The sequence below is a fragment of the Gobius niger genome, assembly GCF_951799975.1.
Source record: "Gobius niger genome assembly, chromosome: 9".
In the NCBI taxonomy this organism is placed as follows: Eukaryota; Metazoa; Chordata; class Actinopteri; order Gobiiformes; family Gobiidae; genus Gobius; species Gobius niger.
Genome location: NC_136860.1, coordinates 23,396,634 through 23,421,258, shown reverse-complemented (window position 1 = coordinate 23,421,258; position 24,625 = coordinate 23,396,634). Strand labels below are relative to the sequence as shown.

Sequence of the window (24,625 nt, the reverse complement as noted above, 5' to 3'; positions counted from 1 at the left end):
AGGTAAAATAATTGTACAACTGTTCAAATGTTGGAGTTTTCAGGCAACAAATCCTCAGATGAGAGGACAAGCGGCGATTCTCAATAATAAAACCTCTTAAGAATCAGTTCAATTATGGTTGGCTGGTTTTCGAGAGGCGCGAGTGCATCTCCACAGTCACAGCCTTCATCATGTCTCCCAGCTGATGGTGCAAGTGGAGCAGCTGCTGAGGGGAACAGTGGCTCAGTTCTCCTGGGCTCATCCGGCAGTGAAGGGACTCCACCTGAGACACCAGGCCTGCACTCGGGACGGGGTCTCCGGGCGCTTGGTGATCGGAGGTCAGCTCGGTAGCTCCTGAGGGCTCCCGCGCCATCTTTTCCTCAGCCGGGGTGCCATCGAACTCCAGCTTTGTGGCTAGAAGAAGAAAGATACACACAGTTGGTTCAAAATGTTTTAGACATGTTTCAACTGCTTCAATTGTGTTGATCATTAAATAAAATGACTATCTAAACACCATAACATTTATTTTTGAACATTCATAAAAGGTTTCTAGTAAATTCCATTTATTGTCCATTTTACAGAAGACTGGTTCAACCTCCAAATCTTCACCTCCAATTTGTATGGATAAAAAGACAAAATAAATTCCAGTTTCAGAACCAGAATTCAGTGGTATTTACACTCATGGTCGATATTTTCTCTAACAAACCTAAAGTTTCTGCAGCTGAAGTTTTTGTGTCTTCCTCCTGGTTTTGTGGAGCACTGATCTCGTCCACTTCAGAGGTCATCAGCTCAGTCTCATCAAAACCTTTCAACTCGTCTCCACCTTTGCCTTTACGCTACAAAACAAATGTTTTTTCAGACATGGAACAGAAGTAACAGTAATAATTATCTTAACATTAATTCGCATACCTGTTGTTCGTAGATCCTCAGAGCCTTCTTCACATTGGAAATCTTTGGGGAACGAATTGGCAGAACCTTGACCTCAGTCGGAGTAAGGGCGCTGAGGTCACCAACAGTTTTGATATTTCTGGCTCGAACTATCTGTCCAAACCCCCGAGACCTGTGGAAAATGTAATGTTACATGGTCGTTATATTATAAGTAATATTGAGTTATTGCGTTTTATTTGAGTTTTCTCTGGGCACTTGTTCAGGAGTTAAGTAGAGTTATTATTACAAAACTTGTGAATAGTATAAATTGCCTAAATAAGATGTAAGAAAAAAGTATTTGTCCTGAAATAGATATTTGCACTCACCACATGGTTGAGGCAATCTGAGGCAGCACAGCCTCCACAGGAGCAGTGCAACCCACTAGAGCAGGATAGATACAGTCTTTAGACAAAGGACGAGGCTCTTGACCCATTTCAGAGATCTGGCGGGGGGGAAATAATATGCCATTAGGTTTGTGATGATGAGATGATGAAAGTACAAACAAATGCTACTGGTTAAAGGATGTACAATACCAGGCATTTCTTTGAACTCTTGTAGCCTGGACTATTCAGATTCCTGGGACTCAAGGTGCTTAAGCCTTTTGTAGGTGTAGTGACAAACTAAAAAAACAGGCTTTAAGATGAGTAATAGACATGACATTTGTTTTCCAGTGAACAAAAGCGCTGCATTTACCTTCGGCTGTGAGATGCTGCCTATGCCCATCTTGGTTCTTCTAGGGGAGCTGGTCCTCAGAGCAGGGCTGCAGCGATCAATATCATCCGCCAGTTCCTGATGCTGGATTGGATTGGCAAACGACACTCTTCTTGACTAGTAGAAAACAATTGTTAGTTTTAATCGTACGTAAGTATTGCAATATCACAAAATTACCTTACCTTGACCAGAGGTGAGGGAGTGTCCACCTCTAGAGCCCTCTTCTGGCCCTTCTTCAAAATGCTGGTGGATGGAGATGCCGAAGGCGACCATGTCCCTTTAGTCCCGCCGGTCGGGCTCTGTTCAACCTCTGGTCCCGTGACTCCATCCAAGTCCTTTTGCTTCAGTGGGGAGTCTGGTAACCCATTGTCACCAGCTGCATTCACAATAGAAACTTCCACTGCAGTATCTGCCTTCTCTATTGTTTTAGGCCCCTCTGACTGCTCCTCCACAGGCTCCTCTGCCTTTTCCACAGTTTCTATGACTGGGGTGTTGTCCTCGCAGCTGTCCTGAATGGGTGTAACGCCGTCACTGACCTCTATGGGTTGGTTCTGTGACCCTTCAGTTGTTTTGGGCTCCACCTCCTTTGACACTTCATCCACAGCGAGTTCAGCGGGCATCTCCAACGGTTTAGCGCTAGAATCATTGTCTTGTGCTACAATCTCAGCTTCAGTATCGCCAAGTTTCTCATATACAATTGCTTGGTTTTGATCAGTCGTATCTATAACCTCAGTCGTGGCCTCTGCGCACTCAAAAGATTGAGAAATCTTTGTATCTTTTTCAGGAGATTGTGGTAGGACACTGTCAGTCGGTAATTCTGTTTTCTCTTGGCTTTGTTCCTCTGTTTCTATTGAAGCAATGTCTTCAACCATTTCGACATCACCTTGTGGTGGGCTTAAAGCTACATTTGCACCTTCAGAGTCCACTGTCTGTTCCTGAATCTTGTGAGGTGAATCTTGCTTTGGTTCAACCTCAAGGATGTCATGAACAGCATCTGCATCTGAAACTCCCGTTTCAGACTCTTTTAGATTTGGTTCACTGCTAATCTTCTCTTCTGATTCCAGATTTTTCTGAGTGTCCTCTGAACTTTCCAATTCAGCTTTTTGGGAATCAGCCTGAGGTACCTCTTGACTAGCTTTCGAATCTTTATCGCCACTTGCATCTTCTTGAGATACAAATGTTAATGGACTAAGGCCGGCCAGGAGTCTAGATCCCCTTCCTTTCCTTTTAGGTATTGGAGAACTTTCAGATTTTTCTAAACTTTGTGACTCTTTTTGGTCTGGCAATAAAGAGGACCTCCGAGAGTACCTCTTGCTCTTGCCTTGGGATGAATCGGTGTCCAGTGACTGCAAATTGTCTTTTGACAGTGAATTATCTGGAGTGGAGCTGCTTGATTTGGGGGGATCTTCTTGTACCTTGCTCCTCCTTGTCCTTACATTGGTCTTTGAATGTTTTCCTTGATCCTCGGCAGAATCGGCTAAAGCCTTGCTCCTTGTAGACCTCCGGCGAGTTTGGCTGTCAGAAGCACTCAACTGCGAATCATCTTGGCAAAGTTCTTCAGCCTCTTCATCTTGCGACTCATTTGTGCTCATTTTACTTTGAGAATTTCCTTGTACCGGCTCAGAAGTAGCTATAGGTGAATCTTTTTGACTTAGTTCATTGTTATTTGCCGGGCTGTCAGATGGAGAATATATTTCACCCTCTTTCGTGAGGACAACTTTGTGAACCACCAAACTGTCAGATGTGGCATTGGAACTTAATTCGATGCCGTCCATTTTCTTCAGTACAATCACTGCCCGAGTCTCAGGTGATGCTTTGCCTACGTTGTAACATTCTCTTCTTTCGGTCTCATTAGTACTTGTAACAACTTCTGTTGCTTCTTCCTTTTTCTTTCTTCTATCCTCTGCCTTAACCTCCAGTGTTGGTTTACTTTTGCGGAGAGATCTTCCCAATGACTGGCTTTCATTTTCAGATTGTGAATCCAAGTCTGTTTGGCTAGACTCTCGTGAACTTTTTCTTCTGTCAGGTTTATCCATAAAGTCCTGGGAACCGCTGAATAGTTTAACTTTTCTTCTCCCTGAGCCAGTCTGACTGAGGTCCTTTTCCCTTTGAGATTTCATTGTCAGTTTATCTTTAGTACCATCCTCCTCCACAGATTTGCTTCTTGTGTTAGGTTTAACTTGGACAGGGCTACACTTTTGGGAATCATCCTTCATGTCTTCAACAAAGCGCTTCCTTTTGAGTTGTGCAAATTTCTCATCGCGTTCCTTGGGGTCCTCTCCAGGCAGCAGAGGCCTGATCCGTTGTCGACCAGATCGCCTTAGTTCACCTGGAGATGACAAGGATGATTGCGAGTCACCGTCGGATTCCTCTAGTTTTGAGGATTTGTCCTCCAGTTGTGTTTGCGTGTCTGGGATCATGTCCTCGTCCTCTGTTGTGTCACTGGGAAGTCGGTCAGTTAGTTTGACTCCTTTAATTTCTCTCCCATCTTTCGGCAGGCGAGGGGATTCTGGTGTACAATCAAAGGAGGTCTTTACTTTCTCAGCATGTGAGTTTTGTGGGGAAATCTTTTGGCTATCTGATGTTTTAGCCAACAGTCCTGTGAATGCACTGCTGGGGCTCGATGGTTTGCTATCCGTATATTTCTCCAGAGTGATAAAAGGCTGTCGCCTGCTTTTCTGTGGTGTTTCCGATAACAGATCTGAGGACATATTTGGGCTGTCTTTAGCTTGGGGATTTGATTCTTCATTCTGGGCTTCCTCCTCCATAGACACATCTGTGGACTCTGGTACAATCACATCCTGCACGTTATTATCAGAAGATTTCTGAGCTTCTTGTTCCGTTTTTGGACTGGCAAAGTCTTGGGTTTCCATTGCCACAACTTCTGTTGCTCCATTGGTTTGTTCAGCTGTAGAAACCTACAAGACACGTGCAAGAAAACCACCATGAGCGACTAATACAGGAAATTCTTGGAAAATACCCAATTCCCCTGTGTGATTAGTGCCCCATTTAGTTTGACCCACTGCATGCTGGAGCTATTAAACAGCTGGACCTGGCTCAGAAATACTTATTTGACCTTTCACTTCCATCATTAACAATAAACATTACCAAAATATAATATAACCTTTTCCTTTTGATCAAATGTTGACAAATCAGCCCTTTTTATATGCAAGTTCGGTATTAAAGTTGCATAAAATCCCTGCCACACAACAAGATCCAAGTCTTTGTGTTTTTTTAATAATACCTTGCCAGAGGCCTCCTCTTCTCTGGTAACGTCACCCTTTTGTTCTGTTGCCAATGGTTCCCTGCGGATAAACAATATTAGGGTAAATCAAATGATGTTTAAAGGGTTTAAATAAATAAAAAATGGAGCCTTAAAACAAGAGGCATCAGCTTACACAGAATCCTCCTGGCTCTGTGTGTACTGTGAGAAAACTGTGGTGTCCAATGACGCATCAAGATTGTTGTACATGGCAGGTATGTCCACCCTGGATAAAAAAACAAACAAAACAACAAACAATGAAACACTAGGCCCAAAAATGATGGAATAGGCAGAAAGAAACAGACCTTTTAGTTCGCTTGACCTCTTTTTGATGCTCTGTCAAAACCCGTTCCTTTGTCTCTGGAGGGATGAACACAAAGTCCACAGAGGCCTCATCCTCCAGAGCCTCTCTCCGAGGAGGTTTTGGAGAACCAAAGTCCAGCTTTGTCTGATGAGACAACAAGAGGATAATTATTAGAGATGGACAGACATGCATGTCATCTGCAGATTAAAATTGTACTATATTTACTACATATTTGTGAAATTGCTTAACACTCACTGAAACTAGTTTTGATATCTTAATGGATGTTCGATCTTTTGACTCGGGCGTCTTCCCCAGCAGTGAATCCCTCTTTCCCACAGAGGAGATGGGAATCCCACTGAGTTTTGTTTCCAACTGAGAGCATTCAGACTAAAGCAAAAATAAAGAGATGAGCACCACATGTTGATGTAATGTTAAAATTAAATTCAATGTATTGATAACTTACTGAATCCTGTCCACTGAGTTCATCAGGGACACTGGTCACCTCAAAGCCAGGGAGAATGATGGGCGTTTTCTGCTTCACTTGGTTCAGAATGGGCCTGCAAAAAGCAGAAATATAAACAATTTCAGACATAATCACCTCCCATCCAACTTGTAAAACATTACCACATGTGCTCACCTCAGCTCCTCTGGATACGCGAGGCTGACGGAGTTTGCAAAGGTTGCGTTCCAGAACTGAGTGACTGTGGTTCGGAGATGTTTGTTTTTGTGCGGGAAGAGCACAAACAGCAATGGGGACAGCCTTTCCAGCAGCTCAGTGTCATAGGCCAGAGTGGACCGGGACTGTAGGCAGCTCAGGATTTCAGAGAGAAGCTTCTCCAACTGAACAGTAGAAAAAGCATGTGTTGAATAGTGTCAATTTCATGTAATGCAGTATGTAGGTTATTGCATGGAAAACACCTACTTTTGTCCCAAACTGTGAGGTGAACGTGGCTGGGTCAGTGGCTGCTTGTTTGTAGAGCAGAGTGAGGGGCCTGATGACGGCAGTGAGCAGTTCTTGCACTGGATTGGCCAAGACCAGGTTAGTGAAGAGAGTGGACAGGATGGACACCAGTGTTGCTCCTGTGGCCTCAGCCGAACCATCACATTTGTCTAAAAGCACATCGAGACACTGCACCACCAGAGACTGGAACGTGGACAGGTTACCCAAAACCTTGTTCCTCTTCTTCATCCAGTTCACTGGAGTGTGAGGAGCTGAACAAGCAAAGCAATCAGTCAAAATAAAAAAAAAGAAATGCAAATTGATGAACTATAATCGAAGTTAAGCCTTACACTTAATCTTCTGCTGAAAATGAGGAGTGTAGGGAGAGAAGTCCACACTTTCAACTATTACATGGAGAATACTGGCAACAGCATTTAATGTTGAAGGTGCCTGACACGAGGAAGAAGATGCACTTTATTTTGGTTATTCAAGTTATTTTTCTCCAATGAGAATGGTGTCACATTTACCTTAAGGCGGTCTTTGTCCAGTACAGGAGCCATCTTGGTACAGAGTTCCTCACAGCAGATGTTCTCTTCAGCAGTGACCACCAGAGCAGCGCAGCGAGCAAACACCGTGTACAGCTTGGACCAAGTAGACAACATCGACTTCTGTGAAGCCTAAAAATAATATGATAACAACTGTAAATAAATTATTGTAAATAATTAAATACAGTTTACATGGGCGTCTTTCCCCCCCGACAAACACACAAACCTGTTGGAGGGTTGTGCCATGTAGCAGGTGAGTAATTGGAAACATCAGAGCAGAATACATAGCGCTGAAGTTGTGCTCCAAAGCATCGCCTTGGTTGACCTCATTAGACTGCAAAACACAGAGTTTAGTAACTGAACAAAATGTACAAATAAAATGGATATTTTCCAAACATCACCTGTGTGAGAGTTTCAGTCAAGGAGCTGACGATGACGCTCCACATCTTCCACAGCAGCTCTTTGTTCTGAATGGTCCCCGAGCTCCGTTTGATGGCACCCAACACTGCCTCTCCAAAAGCCAGAGGGGAAGTCGGCCCCGAGAGGCCACAGCTCACAAGAGCCTGAAGGCACGGAACAAACCTACAAGTGGGACAATGGATTTTAATAGACTGATCAGCATCAGCACTTCATCACAAGTTATGCAATCAAAAAGCTCACCTCTCGTCCTCAACATAGGCAGACAACATGCTACTGTCATACAGGAGCTCAATGAGAAACAGTGCTGGTGTTCCCTGTAAAAAAAACGATAGATCAGATCCCCAAATACACACACAGCTGCAATTAGCCAGGGACTTCAATATTCTTTGCAAACAAAAGAATCTGTCTGCATCTAGTCTTACATCGTTTAAAATCAACAGACCCTGTTAGTTAAGTTCTCTAATACTCACATTGAGAACATCCATTTTCCCCACTTGATACGAGGCGGAGCCCAGGACTCTTGGAGGAATGCCTTTGACAGTCGCCTCGATCAAAAACTGTCAGAAAGGAAGAAAGGGTTGTAAGGGCGAAAAAGCGAAATGCATAAAAGCCAGTTAACGCGATTTACCAGCACTCTATTTGGAGGTAGAGCTTCTGACATGATCACACCCTGAAGAGCCTGAAGAGTGAGCGTGAGTACTTCACAGCCCTGCCGATCCTTTTTAGAACCACCTGGATAAACGATGGAAGGACAAATGTTACAAATGCCTTAAATAAATGATTAACCAGTTTACATTTGAGAGTTCCATCATTGGGGACTGGCCCCTCAGACTTTTTACATCGTCACAAAGTTCCACGGCATAAAAACCTGGACACTCAGACTTAAACTGATGACAATGCAAGTGGGTCAGAGATTAGATGAAGACTTGATGTCCCAGGTCTTCATCGTAGAGACCGAGCTTAGACCCAATATGAATGCTCTATGTGGTGCAACCAGGCAGAACTCAATTCTCATAGAGCCTACACTGACGGCAGCAGCCACAATCCAGGGTATAACGGTAAATAGACAATTCAACAGAAAAACTTACCAGATTCAATAGAGAAGTTAACAAAACGAACCAGATTTGTCCATAAAAGTGTAAGCATAGGCTCTGTTGAAGAAAACAAAAAGTATAGTTGGTCATTAATGTATTGAGGAAAGACTTTGGTAAAACGAAAGAAAGAATTTAAACATTTACCAGGTGCATCTTTGCCGATAGCAATAAATCCATCTCTCACACTTGTAATGAGCACAGCAGCGTGTTTAGTAAAAAACGAAGCACTGGAAAGGAAGGGGTGTTTTAGGGGTTCTGGGGAAAAAGAAGATTCAAATAATAATATGTCAAGTTCACATTGTTAAAGCCTTCTGTAGTAGGTCGTACCAAGGCTGAGAACGAGCTTGTTCTTTGCTGCAGACGCCACCACCTCAGGGCCCATGAAGTAGTTCAGGAGCATCTCCAGGCCAAGCAGCTGGATGGACGGAAAGCTGGACTGAGAGTTGACGCTGGAGTTTAGGTTCATCCACGTAGTGTTCATTGGGCTGTTAAACCCCACTGGACCAGCTGCAAATGGGACAGGAACGGTATTTACGTTTGATCAGCCATTGATCAGGGGTTGTTGTTAAAAGTTCTGTATAAAGGAGACAAACCAGTCTTGGGCGTGCTGGGTGCACCGTTTGGAATGCCACCTCTAGACGGCGTGCCGGGAACTGAAGACGACTCGCAGCCAATTGCGATTTGGAGCAGAGGAACTGAAACCTACAAATATTGGCCCAAAATTATTCATCACACCGTAAAGATCATAACCACAAAACTGCAAGCCAATAACTGTAGACGCTTGATAACTCCAGAAAAAAACAAGGAGTCACTTTCATTTCAGACTTGCTTACACAAACCATAGAACCACAAACCTCACTAGTCATATTTTCAAATCAGTTATTTCTGATGGGAATATGTAAAAAACTGAAGCAGTGTTTACAAGTGAAAAGTCTGCACTGACAGTGCAGGGAGACTTTCAAGAAAGCGTTAGTTTTCATCCAACATTTTTTGGGACATCAAACCATGCCATCTACACAGTATGACAAACCCACAAACAAGTGGTCAGTGCAATACAAAGAAAAGACCGTCCAAAAAGGTTAATTTAGTCTTTTAGTGTTAATGTTTTACTACTTCTTTTCATCAGACCAGTGCAGATTTTTTGCCATACCTGACAGTTCCAACTGCAGTCTTCCTCAAAGTGATCTGTGATGTTGCTGTGACATTGTCTTGTCAGCCGTTTTAAAGTTTTTGACACTGCTTGAAAGAGGAGGTAGGACGATGGGGACATCTGCTGTCCGACTTCAATACAGTGTCTAAGCAAAAAAGCCCACTCATCCTGGTTAACAGTCCAGGGAGGAAGGTTTCTGAATTGCCTAATATATCAAGCAACGGTGGAACCAAGAACAACTTCAATCTGCCGTTTCTTATCATCGCAAAATGAAAAACCACATTATGGACTGGGATGGAGCTAAACCATCGGGACAGAGGACAACAGAGACCGTCGCTGGATAATGGAGGCAACTGATATTCAGAATCTTGCTCTCGGGACAGTTAACCAGGATGAAGGGGCTTGTTTTACTTTCTCACACGTGGGATGCTATACTGAAGAAGACTGACTGCAGAGGATCCTGTCCTACCTACACTGGTTGAAAAACAGCCCCAAAACTATAAATCAGCTGACAAGGCAAAACATGACTACTCTGAGGAACTGCAGGAAAACGGGCTATCAAAACTGTCAGGTACAAAAAAGGTTATTGTAACACAGTCAAAACTGACCAGTTCAAAGTTCGGGGCAAGGTTTGGACCGAGTTGAACAGCAAGGTACCACCAGACTTCCACTTTAGTGAGGAGTAACGGCTCCGTCCTGACGTGCATGGACGAGAGGGGCTGCATCAGGAGTTTCATTCGTTTGGAGCTGCACAAGATCTCTTCAAATACGAAAAACAACAGATTACAACTCAGAAACCGTTGTGATGGTGTTCGATTCAACAAAGTGTCACCTGGATTGAGAGCAAAGTTGTCTATCAGACTCTTCCACGCAATAAAGGCAATTTTCTTGATATTTGGAGATGAACTACGGAAACCAAGCTCCTCCAAATGCAGCAGGGAGTTGATGAAGGGACCTCCTTTATGTAAAAGCTATAAACAAAAGAAGTGATTTTAAATGTGTACCCAATTACAAAAAAAATAGCCGTTTGTTTTTATGCTTTACCTTGCCAAGTAATCTGACAAACAAAGGCCACAGCTTGAGCACATTAGCTTCATTCTTAGTCTTAAAAAGTTTCTGCAGTTCTGGAATCAATTTCTGTAAATAAATAAAAAACTCATAATATGAATTTATCACTTGTTGTGGACAATAAGGAAGAAAATGAAAGTTTCCACATGCAGCACTTACGGAGGACATCAGTGGTTCAATGATAGCAGCCACTTCGGTCTGTTTCTCTAGTAGAAGGGGCATGCCCATCTCCATAGCCGCCGCAGCTCTCAGACGCACTTTAGAGGCGGAGTGAACAACCAGTGGGATGACAAGCTTAGCCCACCGCACCGCTCCCTCTCCCATCTGTGGAGGAGCCTGCTTCAACAGCCTGAAGAGAAAAAAGAAAAATCCATCGATTGCAAACCCAGGCTCAACCTACATAAAGATATTTACATACAGATTTATGGCCCTATGTACCTGATCACAACATTTAGGGCTTCATGCTCCATCACAACTGACTGGATGTCCTCTCGGCTCCACACACTTTCCAACGCACTTAATACTGAAGGCACCTAGAAAAGAAAGAAACATCAATACATGGAAAACGGGATGAAAAAAAAAAAAAAGTGTGCATTTTTTTTAAGAAACTTACTTTTGCTTCTACTACTTGTGTAGGAAAACTCTGTTTGGCGATTACCCATAATGCTCTAGTGCATGTATTCTTATCTGTCGACTTCACCACCAAAGAGCAAAGTGCTGATAGAATGTCTGTAGCTAAAGTGTCTGGAATAAAAAAGCAAACAACATTTACACAAACATATACATTTTCACAATGGAATATCCAATCTGAGCACCAATACCTGAGACTCCTGAGACAACATTCGTATGATACAAACAGAAGCCCAAAGCTTGAAGCGCAGCTTGGCTCAGCTCCACATTTGTACTGGTTATATGAGTCTACAGTGAGACATGAATCATATGAATATCTGCCACATATTTGGTGCATTAAAGAATTATTCAAAATGTAGAGCTTACCAGCATAGTTTGGCCTAAACGAGAAAAGTGCTTTTCAACTGCAGAGAGGAACTCCTGTCCGTCCTCTCCACTTAATCGACTAAGAAAACAAACAAAAAAACCAAAGAGGTGATCTCAGAGGCACTGTTTAAGTCAACATGAAGCAGCTATCAATCAGAGTGGTGCATTTGGGTCAAAGGACTCTGGGCTGATGCTGTATATAGAGTCCATAAACCTCAGATCAACTTTCTTTTAGTTTCATACCTTTTGTCTGAAGAAATTACTTGAATTGTACTTTTCAAATTAACGGACGCTGCAGAGCATGATGTTTGGAACATTTTTCTGACAAAACAAATTGGATCAACTCTGCTGCCCATGTCTTTGCAGTAAAGCTGTCATCTGTGTGTATTCCTTTCCGGTCACAGGCATCAATCTCACTGTACTTGAGAAATTACCACTGTGTATGGCACTGCACTGACAGGGCTCGCATTACTTGATATGTGTGTTCATGGGAATGCGTTCAGCCAACAGCTTAGGTGCAGAGTTTTGAGTGATTGGTGGGCAGTGAGTGTGAACAGCGGGTGAGAGCCAACAGGTCAGTCCACAAAGCACTCCAACAAGTCAGCTGCAACGTTTTGGCACATTGTTCTGTAACATTATCAGATAATATTTAGCATCATACCTGATGGTGAGGTAGGCATCGATCTGCTCGGACTGTCCTGCAGCACCGTCCTCCAAAGACTCCAGCAGAGGCAGGAATATGCTCAGAGGTTCTACTGTTGCCATCATTATCACTGCTCTCCTCACCCCCTGAACAAGACAAAAAGAAAAATTAGAACATCTTTGCACCTCTCATATTGATACTAGAAATGAAAAGCAAAAACATCACCACAACATAGATTTACATTCCACAAACAATAGTAAGGCTGGTGTATGATGCACACTGTGTCCAGCCACATTTGGACAATGCATATGCAGCTGTGTAAACGTACTATTTGTAAACATCTCTAAACACTGTCAAACATAAATGGCGTAGAGAATTTAACAAATAGTTGATCCTGATCCTGTCGATCAACATCTGTGTTAATAGGTAAAACGAGGCAGGGATAGTGAAAAGAGGGGACCATCACATGGGGGGCATGAAGTGTGGCCCAAGCTAATGCGATCATAAACCGACACAAACTGCACCACATGCTGATGTCCAGGTTTTCTGCGGTTACTGTCAGACTTTCACTGTATCCAGGTTATATATCTACCTCGTGTATGGTGTCTGTCTGATAAAGAACATAGCACTAACATTAGCTGCATGGTGTTGACTGCCTAAATCTAGCTGCGTTAGCAAGCTCCATGTCATGGCTCCAGCGGACACTAAAGCTACTAAAGTGTACTTCCAAACCACCTACTGCAAGGCCTCTTTGGGTTTGTGATTATTTGTCCAAATCTTCGAACAACTTACAAACTTCGCTGAAGGTTTGCGGTGTTGTGCATGTTACTTACTGGAGATGATATGGGATTTCTACATGCGACGCAGCATCCGCCGCCTAGCTGCTTGCGTCAAAAGCCGAAAGAGACACAACTTCAGCGCGGGTAAGTTCACGGTGGATATTGGATGCTGGAGAAATGCAGCTTTGGGGGGGTGCTTATTGCTGCTTTCTTGTGCTGTTGCGCCTCGTACTGTTGATTCCCCGCGAAACCACTGGCGCCAAAGCAGCACGCCGACGTACAAAAGTACCTCTGACCCCGGCGGTGCGTCAACATGGTACCGCCCCCTTTGCCTTAAAAGGCGCAGGAACAAAACACTGGCCCATGTTGTCATAAATAAACAGTTCACTGCTCAAATGATGATATTCTTGGAACGTATGAAAGGACCTAAAGCTATAAAACTCTATTCTTAGTTGTGTGAAATCCCCCTGGACTCAAGCAGGCTATGAACTGTTGAACTGACTCTCTGAACCATGATTTGATCCACTGAGCTCACGTGCACGTGTTTTTTCCCTTTATTGTATTTTGAGAATGCTTTATTTTTGCTCGTGCATTTTGATAATGGTACCTGATTGTGCTACCCTTTCTTCTATTGTTCCGTCTGTTGTTACTGCTTACTAATAAACAATAAATGATTCCATGTAAGCATTTTTGTGTATATTTTTCTAATAAATAACTAGAGATAAACAGGAGTATTATCATGTAGGCTACATTATCATCACTGAAGAGGCACCAAGAGCCCCCTACACCTGTAGAGGCGTCACAGGAAACAAAAAAAGGGACAAACGAGGAGGTATCCAGGCGAGACTCACAGCGAAGACACACATGCCTTCTATTGTTCCGGCAATTGTACGATCACTGGAGAATAAAACAGATCAACTGCTAAGCTCTTCCCAGAAGATGGTGAGAGACTGTTGGGGAGCGGAGGGAGCTGCACCGGAAGAAGAGGAGGGAGGAGCTGACCAGTGCAGGACACCACGCTCTAAAAAAGAGACAAACCCAGGAGGCGCTGCACCGTTTCAGAGGATCAGAGGAGACTGAAGGCAGCCAGCCAGGTTTCCTCCAGGCGCTACAGTTTCCCCTACCTCCAAAAACGTACGGGTCAGGTTGGCCCATAGCGGCTCAGTCGCAGCAGCTCAAGACTAACGCCTGAACACTATTTCATTGTATGCTTGTGCAATGACAAATAAAGCACTTATGTTCTTCTTTTCCACAGTAGTGGTTTGTTTTTTGTTTTCTTGTGTAGTGTTAATGTTTAGAGATATGGTAGACATAACTGTATACATAATGTCACAAACCTTTCTGTGTAGCTTATAGTTTATATGTTAGCTTGTATCACTACACACACATGCTATTGTAGAGTAGTTTAAAATATTCTGAGAAGCAATTTGACACAAAAGCAATATGACATGTTTTCCAATTATTTCCTTTATTATGGATAACCTAGGCCTACAGCCCTAATCTTTGTACAATCATGGTTAACATTTGCATCATAAATACAACAGAGAATAGAACATTACTAATACAACTAATTCTGGATCAGGAAGACAGGAAAATATACTGCATCACATTTTGGTCCTCGTGATATTATGATTAGGTGCTTGCATTTTAATTTCCCAACAAGTAATTGGATCATACAGAGCCCTCTTAGATTAACTGGTTTGCTGTGTTTTGCTATGTTCATCTTAAAGAGAAGGCACTGTTTTTTTTTGTCAAGTATCACATCGGTATTGAGGCTAAAGAGGTTGCACTGATCAGCCCATCTCTAGTTTAATAAATCCTTAATATTCTGTGAACTCAAGGATGCATTTATAGCTTTGTATTGTAGCTGGAAACCTCCTGCTGTGACTGAAGCATCGGACAGAAACTTGAGCGTCATCACATTTCCTGCCAAGAGAAAATAACATTATGTTTGATAGGCCAGATTTATGAGCTGTGACAGATCATGCTAAATAATATTAACCAAGTCAAGTGGAGTGAAGTAAGAGAAACATGAACAAATGATGCATGTGATGGTGGTATGGGGTAGTTCATCGCTTGGTGTGTGTGGATGCTATGCAGATGTAAAAACTCACCTGTGCTTATAATATCATATGGTAGATAATCACCACAGAATCTGAAAGCAAGAAGATACATATTTTTGTCTCATTTTCTGATGTTTTGCTTCTTCCTATTGGTTTGTTAGTTCAAAACCATCTTGTCCAAATGCCCTTTTCAAAACCTTTGTTATATTATATGAACAAAACGCATCCATATCAAAGTCATATTGTATAACATTTTACCCAATTACAGAATAAAATTGTTGGCATTGTTTACAGTATTAATTTTACAGAGTGGATCTTGTGTCAAAGCAGCATATGATTTATAATATATTTATACGTAGTATTTAATAGTTCTTGAAAAATCAATACGTGTCTCAGTGTTGTCTTGTCATTGAATCACTGACCTGCCAACAAACCCAGTTACATCATCGTAGCTGTCGTAGACCTCAAGATAGTCGGCCAGGCAGTCTGTGTCGTCCTCCACGTCAAACTCCAAGAAATGTAGGTGGACCCTCTGCCCCAGCCTGACCCGAATGTGCCAGTAACAGATCTGTTCGTCCTGGTACTCCTCGGGGAAACCGGGTGACTGGAGGATCTTCTGCTGCTCTGTCAGGACACCCCCACACTCTTTGGCTGCAATAAGACAAACTTGTATGACCAGATCATTTGATTTATTTGTTGCTTGGCAAACAGAGGTGATAAATGCACTATGATGTCATAAGTTGCTTAAATCAATGAATGTGACTTGTTTATTAGAGGCCCCCTGGTTAGGAGTCAACTGCGGGAGAGCTATGGACTGGATTTACTGGAAATCTTCAGGATTGGTTTCAACATACAAAAGAGTTTGTTGTTTTTAACAAAATGAGACACACATGCTAAATTAAAGGACAATAGTGTTAACAGAGAACTGACCAACAGGGAGCAACTGTTATTCCTCATGTGTAAACAGGAAAGCTGTAACTATTGCTTCAATTCTCTACAAGAGATGGGAAAACCCCAACCCATTAATTAGATTTTAAACGAACAGTATAATTGATTAAAATAATGTAGTGCATCAAGCCAACTCATTTTGACATTGACATAAGAATAAAACTTGAAATAATATTATTATTATCTCACAATAAAATCAATGTATTCCTCAACAGGAGTAAATTACGCCTGTAAAATGACTTCCTGTCTACCTCAGACCCAGAGGGTCGTCTGAGATCCACTGAATGTAGCTTTGTTTTAGACACGGCAAATGTTCAGCTCACTCTGAGGCGTCACTGACTCATGCAGGTGGAGTGTGCTATAAAAGTCTCTAGAGACCACCCTGTCTCTTTGTTATCATTCATCTGTGCCTTCACTGGTGCTCTCAAAGGTATCTTATCCACTCCCTTCCTTTTGTCTTATTTTAGGCTGGTCCAAGATAAGAGGAACTAAGGTTACAGCTTTACATGTCGTTAGCCACATAGCATAAATGCCTAACTCATTTTTGTTTTGAATCTGGAAAACATGTAAAAAGACGTTTTATAGGAAACACATTGTTTTTCTCTGATTGCCATTTTAACAATACAAAGTGACTTAGGCAGTTATGCTATGTGGCTAACGATGTGTTGTATCAACATGAAAGTCCTAAACAAACTATATACAATTGCAATTAAGCATTTACTACTGTCTAGTGCTCGCCAACGGGACTTAACTTTGGACATTATGCCACAATTATGTTTTTATTTTTTCTTAAGATTTTAAGAATTTTAAATGTAGTCCACTTTCATAATGTTTGTCTATAACAGGGGTTCCCAAACTTTTCAAGCTGGGGCTCCCCCACCAACTGTAAGCATAATAGTATTTAGAATAAATTAAATAAGGCTTGATTTCATACTACTTAATACTTAAATGCATTTTTATACATTTTTTAATATTGTCTTGGAAACATCTCGCAACCCCCTGAGGGGCCCCGACCCCCACGTTGGAAACCTCTTGTAATAACACTAAAAGTGCTTCACTTGTAAACTAAGGGAGATTTTTACATTTATTTAGTTCTCACCATCAGGGTTGTAGCAGTACACGTCCCACCTCTCGCTCTTGTTCAGCCTGTATCCATAGTCGATGATTCCAATCTTCCCAAATCCACAGTGTGCTCCAGCCTTGACAATGGGATAACCAACCCGGCCTTTACCAAACCACCCGGCCGAACACACATGGAAACCTGAACAGAATGGGAAAGATTAGCTACTTTAAGCACAAATTACTTAAGATTTATTATGGTTATTTTCCCAAATGGACCACCGTAAAAGAGACCTGTTTGGAACTTTTCTTCTTTTTGTTCAGTTGCTCATTGGTGGGCTTAGCAGACCAGCCTATTCCATTGTCAAATGAGTAATGGTGACTTGGCAACTATGGCGTAACCAGCATAGCCGTGTTAAAGTGTGTTTTAAATCGGACTATTTAGGGATGTAGCGTTGCACCACCAAGCACTTGTGAGGAGTTTTACAGTTTGTTTTACAGTGACCTTTGACCCTGAACACAGGAAACTCTCCCTGAAAGCATTCCACACCTGGACTTATTATAAGTGTACAGCATAATACTATGGAGGAAACAATATAAGAAATAAAACAGGAGTAAATAGAAATATGTCTACTGTTCCTCCAGTTGAGTTCTGTTGCAGCAAAAAAGTTCTTCCCCCAAATCATGTTTTGAGTTTAAAATTGACAAAGGCACTTGAATGAGTGAGAAATGTATTCAAAATGAAAATCTTTTGAAGCTTTTTTTTTTGCCATCCAATTGGAAAAATAAAGTGATTTGTATAGTACAGAGCATAGTGTGTTCATTGTGGAGTAGATTGGTCCCAGACCTATCTGCCGCGCTGCTTCCAGTTGGTCATAAGTGGCCAGTGAGCCCCCCTCGTATTTGCAGACAGCGATGGCTTCTTTATACGTCAGCTGGTATCTCCCTTTGCGTGATTCCCGGTGGTAAACTCCAGCTGCCTGCTCTGTCAAGTACAAAACATATGATCTGTTCCTAAGCGTGTATTTAGAATCTAAAGAGAGAATACATGTGCAAGGATTTAACGAATGCTCACAAACATTTGGAAAACATTTTCTGTATGTTACCCTGTAAAATAGATCAGCTCAAGTATCAAGCTGTATGCGCCGCATGTACAACCAGGAAGACAATGTGAGGTAGAGGTAGAGGTCTCTCGCTTGGATGAATTAAAGAGGTTGCCTGGGCATTGATCAGTGCCAATATGCAAATGAGATACTCTAGATGGCGAATACAACCTTGAAAGTGAAAAGCAAGTCCAGACGAATCTAATTAAGGTCTATGAACATTTATGGTGAAAGAAATCTATAACACATTAAGTTTTGTCAATGTACATTATCTTCTTATGGAAAAGTGCCGAAATTGTAATTAAAAAAAGTGAGTTCAGGTGTTTGTCGTCAGTTCACTTTTGTGTATCTTGGAGAGATGAAGTCATTTCCCATGTTTACTGGCAGCACTCAGTCTGGTCATAAACATGCCGTTTGGCACAAGACTAAGCTGGACTCGTGTAGACTATTAAAGTCTCTATTCCACCATAATGAGTAAATATTTTTGCTGTGTGCGCAGAAATGGACCACAGGAACCTCAACACAATTTGCTTTTACAACAAACAGTCTGTTAAATATTATCTTATATTTTGGAGAACAGTAATGTACTTAAAAGTAAAACTCACCCAGCCATATTGAGTTATGAAATACGCCGTTACGGTACCCCCAGGCCTGTACCTCCTTCAGCAGCAGCCCCAGTGCCCAGAGCAGAGCCCAAACCCTCATGGTGCTGTCCTGCCCACAGCTGTGCTCTGCAGATGTGTCAGAGTTCCTCTGTTTTATACTCAGCCCAGTGCAGCCTCCCACGGAGGAGAGAGGAGGGGGTTCACTACTGTTTCTACAGCACAAGTTAAGAACAGAACCCCACATTGGCTGGTCATGACAAAACACCATTCTATTTAACCAGTAGTTTTGTTTGTTTTTTACAAGTAGATACACTGATGCCTTTACCCATCAGACATGATAATCATTGATCATATTATTAGAATGAGTATATATCATTTTAACTAGCACTGCTTATGAGAGTTGCATCTTGTACAATGACAATAAAGATCTATCTATCTAAAAACCTCAGCATTTCTTCGTGGGCCAAAACAAATCTCTTCAAGGGCCATGTCTGGCTCACGAGCCACACTTTGGCACTGTGCAACAGACCAAATAAAAGAGATCTTGGCCTCTATGCAAGGATATGAGAAGCTCATGATGAAATATTTGTTGATACCAAGAGAAGAATAAATTGAAAAGTTTCAAAAGCTTTGCTTTTAATTTCAGCGTATTGTTTGTCTTACCTCTGCTGTAGGCCACACTGATTTGTTGCAACACAGGCCACAGGAGAACTGGCATTTCCTAAAACACAGAACAGTGCAAAATAAGGCTTTTCCAGATGTTTCAAATCCCCTGCTGCCCTGTAATGGTATACAGACACAAATGCAAATGTCAGGAAGGACAGTACAGTGCATTTTAGTAGTAGCCTATATAATGCTATGCCCTTCAAAGTGACAATGACTGAAATAGGAAAATTACCGATCCAAGTTCTTTGACCAAGCTAACAGATTGTACACATTGAGAAGGGGCTGCGGGGTAAAACATTTTATGAATTGGTTCCATACACAGCAGCAACATTGTCTTCAGACACAGGTTTCTCATTTAAACTCCATGGAAAGTTCTGACTATGTATGTGGGACTAAGTGTCTGGTTATCTTAATCATTATGAGTGTGCAGGGTGGAGTGAGTGGTAGCCTATCATGATTAAACCATAAACCATAAACAGAACAAGTGAGATCATGTCTGCGAGTCATAGAAGAGTAAAAAATATCCCAACGTTTTTGAGAGGGATTTTTTAAGAACCAGGAGTGAGCGGGAAGCATTGGGTGTAGTGTTGACAGTAATGTTTGTAATAGATGACACACACTACAGCAGGGGTTCCGAAAGTGGGAGTCGGGGGACAGTGAAATGGAGATCACGAAATACTTTCAAGACAATTTTTTTTTGGAACATTCATTTGTATGCATTGAAAAACTGTTTTTGTGTGTGAAATTACAAATATAATCACAAAACTAACCAGATTTGAAATGCCTTGTTAAATTGTAATTGTAACGTGGGGTGTCCTTAGTTGTTTTGTTTTGTTTTGTTTTTTTGTCTTCTGATTACGGGTCACAGTTTGGGAACCCCTCATCCAATCTTGAAGATGAGAGTGATATAACAGTGAGTAATAGACATAAATTGTTGCCAAGTCCCTCATTTCTCTTTAAAAACAGATTAAAACGTTTGTTGATGTATTTTTTAGGTAGACTAGTCTATATAAACGGCCAAACCGCCTTTGCTCTGCCCGATCCTGTCAGACCTTGGAAGCTAAGCAGGGAAGGGCCTGGTTGGTACTTGGATGGGAGAACCAGGAAGCCTGGAAAATGTAGTGAGTTAATGAGTGGTTGGTGGTGGTTGGAGGGGCCGATTGCATAGACTGGTAGCCTTGCTTCCGTCATTCTACCCCAGGGCGGCTGTGGTTGCAATACTACAGTATATACAATAGCTAACCGCCACCAAGTATGGAGTGAATGAATAATGCAATATAAAGCTTCTTTGAGTGTCTAGAACAGCGCTACATATATCTGATGCATTATTATTATTATTATTATTATTATTGTAAATTTCCTCCTCCCTCGCACCCATCACTAACAAATCTACCAGCTGCGTCGCCTCTGTACCACCATGTGGCGCGATTGTTTTAGGCCAACTGTATAAGAGCAGTGTGTGGATGTTTGACTTTTTGCAGGAGATTAAGAATAAGGCAGTTAATTTCAAACTCATTTTAAAACCAGAAACTGCATGCCGAAATGATAATATTGTTGTTTGCATTTTGCGAGACATAGTCTTGACTCTATGACTCATATTTTACTGTAAGACTGTCCTACAGTAAAATATGAAAAGCCTATTGACTTGTTTTGTCCCTTAGATGGCACCATTGCCCAACGTTTGTGTACAATCCATTTAGAGCTCTCTTCCCTGTTGTGTCCTGCAGGAGGCAGCAATATTTCAGGTTTAATCATGTTATTTTTTACCCTGAGGCGATGTGAATTAAAGTGTGGATACAATTGGCTCTGAAAGCGCTTTTCCCCAAAGGTTTGCATCGAAAGTCTAGACTGCAATTACCTTTATAGGCCTAATGTCAAACTGAAAAAGATGTTTAGGACATTTGTTTGTTTTTGTAGGCTATTTTCATTCCTTTCAATCAAGACCAGTTTTAAACGGATGGTGCACGCGCAAGTTCGTGAAGATGGAGTGCGTTTATGGATTTGACACCTTCCACAGGCGACAATAACAGCATAGCAGCCGCGGGTCATAGTTTAAGCCCAGTGACTTTCTGTCAATGCTGTTACGCGCGGTTCACGGGACGTTTTGTGATGCAGATCCGTCCTGAATGTGTCGCTGTGGAGAGAGCAGCTCCAGAGGTCAATGCGCACAGTGAGGTTGCTGTGCGGGGGCGAGCGCGCAGACAGGCGGAGCTGCTGCTGTCACCCGTTTAGACCATAGACACACACACCCATTGACTCAATACTAAAAAACACTGCTCCCAGAACTGTGTTGACACAAAATATTAACATTTAAAATAAGGGTTCTCAACTGGTTAGTTTGGACCCCAAAGTGTGTTGGGGAACCATTTTCAGTGGGTCACGAGCTTTCAAAAAGGGAACATTTCTACTGAGAGGCAGAAGAACAAAATTCTGTACCTATTTTATTTATGTTACCCATTACAAATTCCATTGCCCTGTAGGTCACACAGGTTTATCATCCTAATGTGAGGGTGGGTCTTGACACCATACGAGAACCACTGTTCTAAAGGCTTGATTTTTCTGTTGAGAGCGTGCAACTTTTACCAAACTTTTCAGGCTGGGACCCCCTATAACAATGATTTATCAAGCAAAACAACATTTATAATCTGGTGTAGAAATATAGATACACTTGTTTACATTGTTATTTAACCATTTATAATTCAATGCTAATTTCAATTGAGAACTACATAAATTCTCTATATTTTTCTTTTTTTACATCTTGAAAACAATTTTGGGCCCGCAGCAAAGTGCTCACGAGTCACAACCCCTGGAAGGTCTAAACCCCGCTTTGGAACCACTGGCCTATTTGGCTTTATGTTTTTTCACCACACAGCACTGCAAATTGTACAATAAACTGTAGTAAAGCTATCTTACTACAAGTACAATCGTACTTTATTTGCTATTATTTTCAGCTTGACCAAATCAATACATATACTTTACTTGAAATTACGTGAATTTGCCATTACAATCTTTAATATTTGGGTACAACCTATGAAAACTATATTAAGTATAGTATAAAATTCTGACTTTATCCTGTTTCAGCCTGTAAGATGGTGCACTCCATCAGGAATTTACCACTGCTTTTTTCCCCCTATCACTCGCTCCTTTTTGTATCTCTCTGATCCCACACTGTCATCGATGACCGACTATTATTGATTTCCTCAGAACAAGGCTAATGAAGAGTTTGTGGATACACAACAGTCAGCAACATTCCTCACTTTCTATAAATAAGACGTCCAACTGCGGACGAGCGAAAGGAGACACCACTGTTAGTGAGAATGGATTTGGAACAAAGCTGAGTCAACGTATTTTATATTAACTTAGGGAAGTAATCAAAAACAGAAGTGAAAAGGCTTGCTTTCCCGGTAGAAACAAGCTTCGAAAATGTCACGGCAAAACAAAGTATGAAATTAACAAGTGAAAATCTAATTGAGGGCACATTTTAGAAACTCTACTTGTATACTACTCTCTTACAAAAATATTTACAGTAATCTATCAGGGACAGTATGTAGGTACCTCTGACCAAACCTCTCAACATGTGGAGCTGTTCTGTGAATGCCCACCTTGACGACAGACCATTTTAAGTTTATTTACAAAAACACAAATGGACAAAACTACATGCTTGGACCAAGGTCTAGCACTTAAGACGAATGCTGAGTTTATTGTTTCTTCTTGTGCAATGTTACATCAAACAGTGGTGGATTGGTGTAATGGTACACAGAGATGCTGGCTAATATCAAACTAATGGACAACTGCAGGCTTTTGTAAACTGTACCAGAATCTTACAGCAATATTTTTTTTTTCTGTTTCATTTCATATATGTACATACTGCACACACCCTTGTACTATTATTTACATTCACTCACACGATTCACACACAACTCCAAGTCCCCGGTGATTTCTAGGTCCAGGATGATCGCAGCATCCTCCGCCCTCAGCTGCACACGCCCAAGCTAACTGCCCACACCAGGCCTCTTCAGTGAGAGAAGTGATTTAAGACTATGGTCAGTGTCTTTTGAGGACTCCCAATTTTCCACCCGGTCATATGGAGATAATAATCTTGCAGCCACGTGTTTTTTAATAAGAGACCGTCCACGTGGAAGCAGCGCCTGGATCATAATGCATCACAAGCCGTATTTTATTCTACTTTTCATGCGCTGCCGACATACCAGACTGTTGTACAATTTTTGGTTTATCAGTTGAGACCATTGTATCAAAATGCGTGAATGGATGAATGACATATTAGCACCGTAATTGTTTTTGCTGGTGTGATTATTATTGACTTTTGTTTTGTCTTTCCGTTTGGCATCTCGTTAGAGTAGAATGGCTCATATTGCCAATGGAGGCCAACAGTGCCTGCCCACCTCAAACCACTCTCCCATTCCCATTTGTTCCCACGGACAATTTTGAAACAAATATTAAAGAGTTTAAAAGAATGGTGGTATATAACAATCTTTACAAACCAAAAAGTTGTAAAAGCATTTTGTACAAAGTATTTGGAATTCTTATTTGTTAATGGTCAGTTGCTTCTACATTGCAGTTCAGCATCTGCTGTAGACTGCACGATTTTGGGAATACATTTGCGATCAAAGGGATATTTCAGGATTTTTGACATAGGGCCTCATTTCCAAGTTATCCAGAGTGTTGTTAATTTCTGGATATATATATATTTTTTTTTAATTCATGCAGTCTGTATATTTGAAGAGTTTAGTGGTGCTAGGCTAGTGCTAGGCTAGTGCTAGGCTAGTGCTAGGCTAGTGCTAGGCTAGTGCTAGGCTAGTGCTAGGCTAGTGCTAGGCTAGTGCATGTCTATGGTAACTAGTAGGCTCTTCTTCTGCAGATCACTCCGCCGCTGTGTAGCTTACAACCAGGAAGCTGATGCTACTCAAATATAAGTTCTTTTAAATGCAAAATGGTTGTATTTAATGGTTTGTACATTATTCAGTCAACACAGACATTTATGTCGGTAGTCTGGTGTTAGAAGTGATTTGCCTCAGGTGCACTGTGCTACTAGTTACCATAGACATGCGCTAGCCTAGCACTAGCCTAGCACCACTAAACTCTTCAAATATAAGGACTGCATGAATTAGCAAAATAAATTAATTAAATCTGCGGAAATCAACAACACCCTGGATACCGTAGCTAAGAAATGAGGCCCTATGTCAAAAATCCTGAAATATCCTGATTTGGTTCACAGTGGCAAATTCAGAACATGTTAAGACTTATGTGTTTGGCGAGAGTACTGTACTTCCAAAAGTTACTATTTTGCTAATTTGAGGAAAAATGAATGAGACATTTGAGTTTTTGAGATGGACCGAACTGGT

The 24,625-nt window shown here is 41.6% G+C and overlaps 2 protein-coding genes across 2 annotated transcripts; both read right to left on the bottom strand.

Moving 5' to 3' along the window:
- Window positions 1-112: 112 nt before the first annotated feature.
- Window positions 113-13,101, bottom strand: rif1 (replication timing regulatory factor 1; the record flags this gene model as incomplete). Its single annotated transcript, XM_079562669.1, has 35 exons — window positions 12,873-13,101; window positions 12,058-12,185; window positions 11,397-11,475; window positions 11,222-11,318; window positions 11,014-11,144; window positions 10,839-10,933; window positions 10,560-10,749; window positions 10,377-10,469; window positions 10,165-10,303; window positions 9,941-10,092; window positions 8,776-8,884; window positions 8,510-8,689; window positions 8,327-8,437; window positions 8,177-8,239; window positions 7,717-7,820; window positions 7,559-7,645; window positions 7,329-7,402; window positions 7,070-7,250; window positions 6,895-7,002; window positions 6,651-6,800; window positions 6,474-6,573; window positions 6,106-6,395; window positions 5,821-6,023; window positions 5,647-5,740; window positions 5,439-5,570; window positions 5,185-5,327; window positions 5,016-5,105; window positions 4,862-4,922; window positions 1,800-4,535; window positions 1,600-1,734; window positions 1,440-1,526; window positions 1,233-1,348; window positions 889-1,039; window positions 686-815; window positions 113-393 (listed from the first exon to the last, which is right to left on the bottom strand). Exons 2-35 carry the CDS (start codon window positions 12,162-12,164, stop codon window positions 113-115), a joined length of 6,999 nt encoding a protein of 2,332 aa, XP_079418795.1. The 5' UTR covers window positions 12,165-12,185; window positions 12,873-13,101.
- Window positions 13,102-14,571: 1,470 nt separating this feature from the next.
- tnfaip6 (tumor necrosis factor, alpha-induced protein 6) lies at window positions 14,572-18,733 on the bottom strand. Its single transcript, XM_079563182.1, has 6 exons — window positions 18,597-18,733; window positions 17,736-17,873; window positions 16,929-17,090; window positions 15,304-15,532; window positions 14,933-14,973; window positions 14,572-14,744 (listed from the first exon to the last, which is right to left on the bottom strand). The coding sequence occupies exons 1-6, from the start codon at window positions 18,694-18,696 to the stop codon at window positions 14,623-14,625; spliced, it is 792 nt and encodes a 263-aa protein (XP_079419308.1). The 5' UTR covers window positions 18,697-18,733; the 3' UTR covers window positions 14,572-14,622.
- Window positions 18,734-24,625: the final 5,892 nt, after the last annotated feature.

Coding starts and splice junctions, on each gene's coding strand:
- tnfaip6 (XM_079563182.1), bottom strand. CDS start 18,696: ATGAGGGTTTGGGCTCTGCTCTGGGCACTGGGGCTGCTGCTGAAGGAG. Junction 17,091..17,735: donor GGAAGCAGCGCGGCAGATAG/GTCTGGGACCAA, acceptor CATTCTGTTCAG/GTTTCCATGTGTGTTCGGCC. Junction 14,974..15,303: donor GTAACTGGGTTTGTTGGCAG/GTCAGTGATTCA, acceptor TCTTGCTTTCAG/ATTCTGTGGTGATTATCTAC.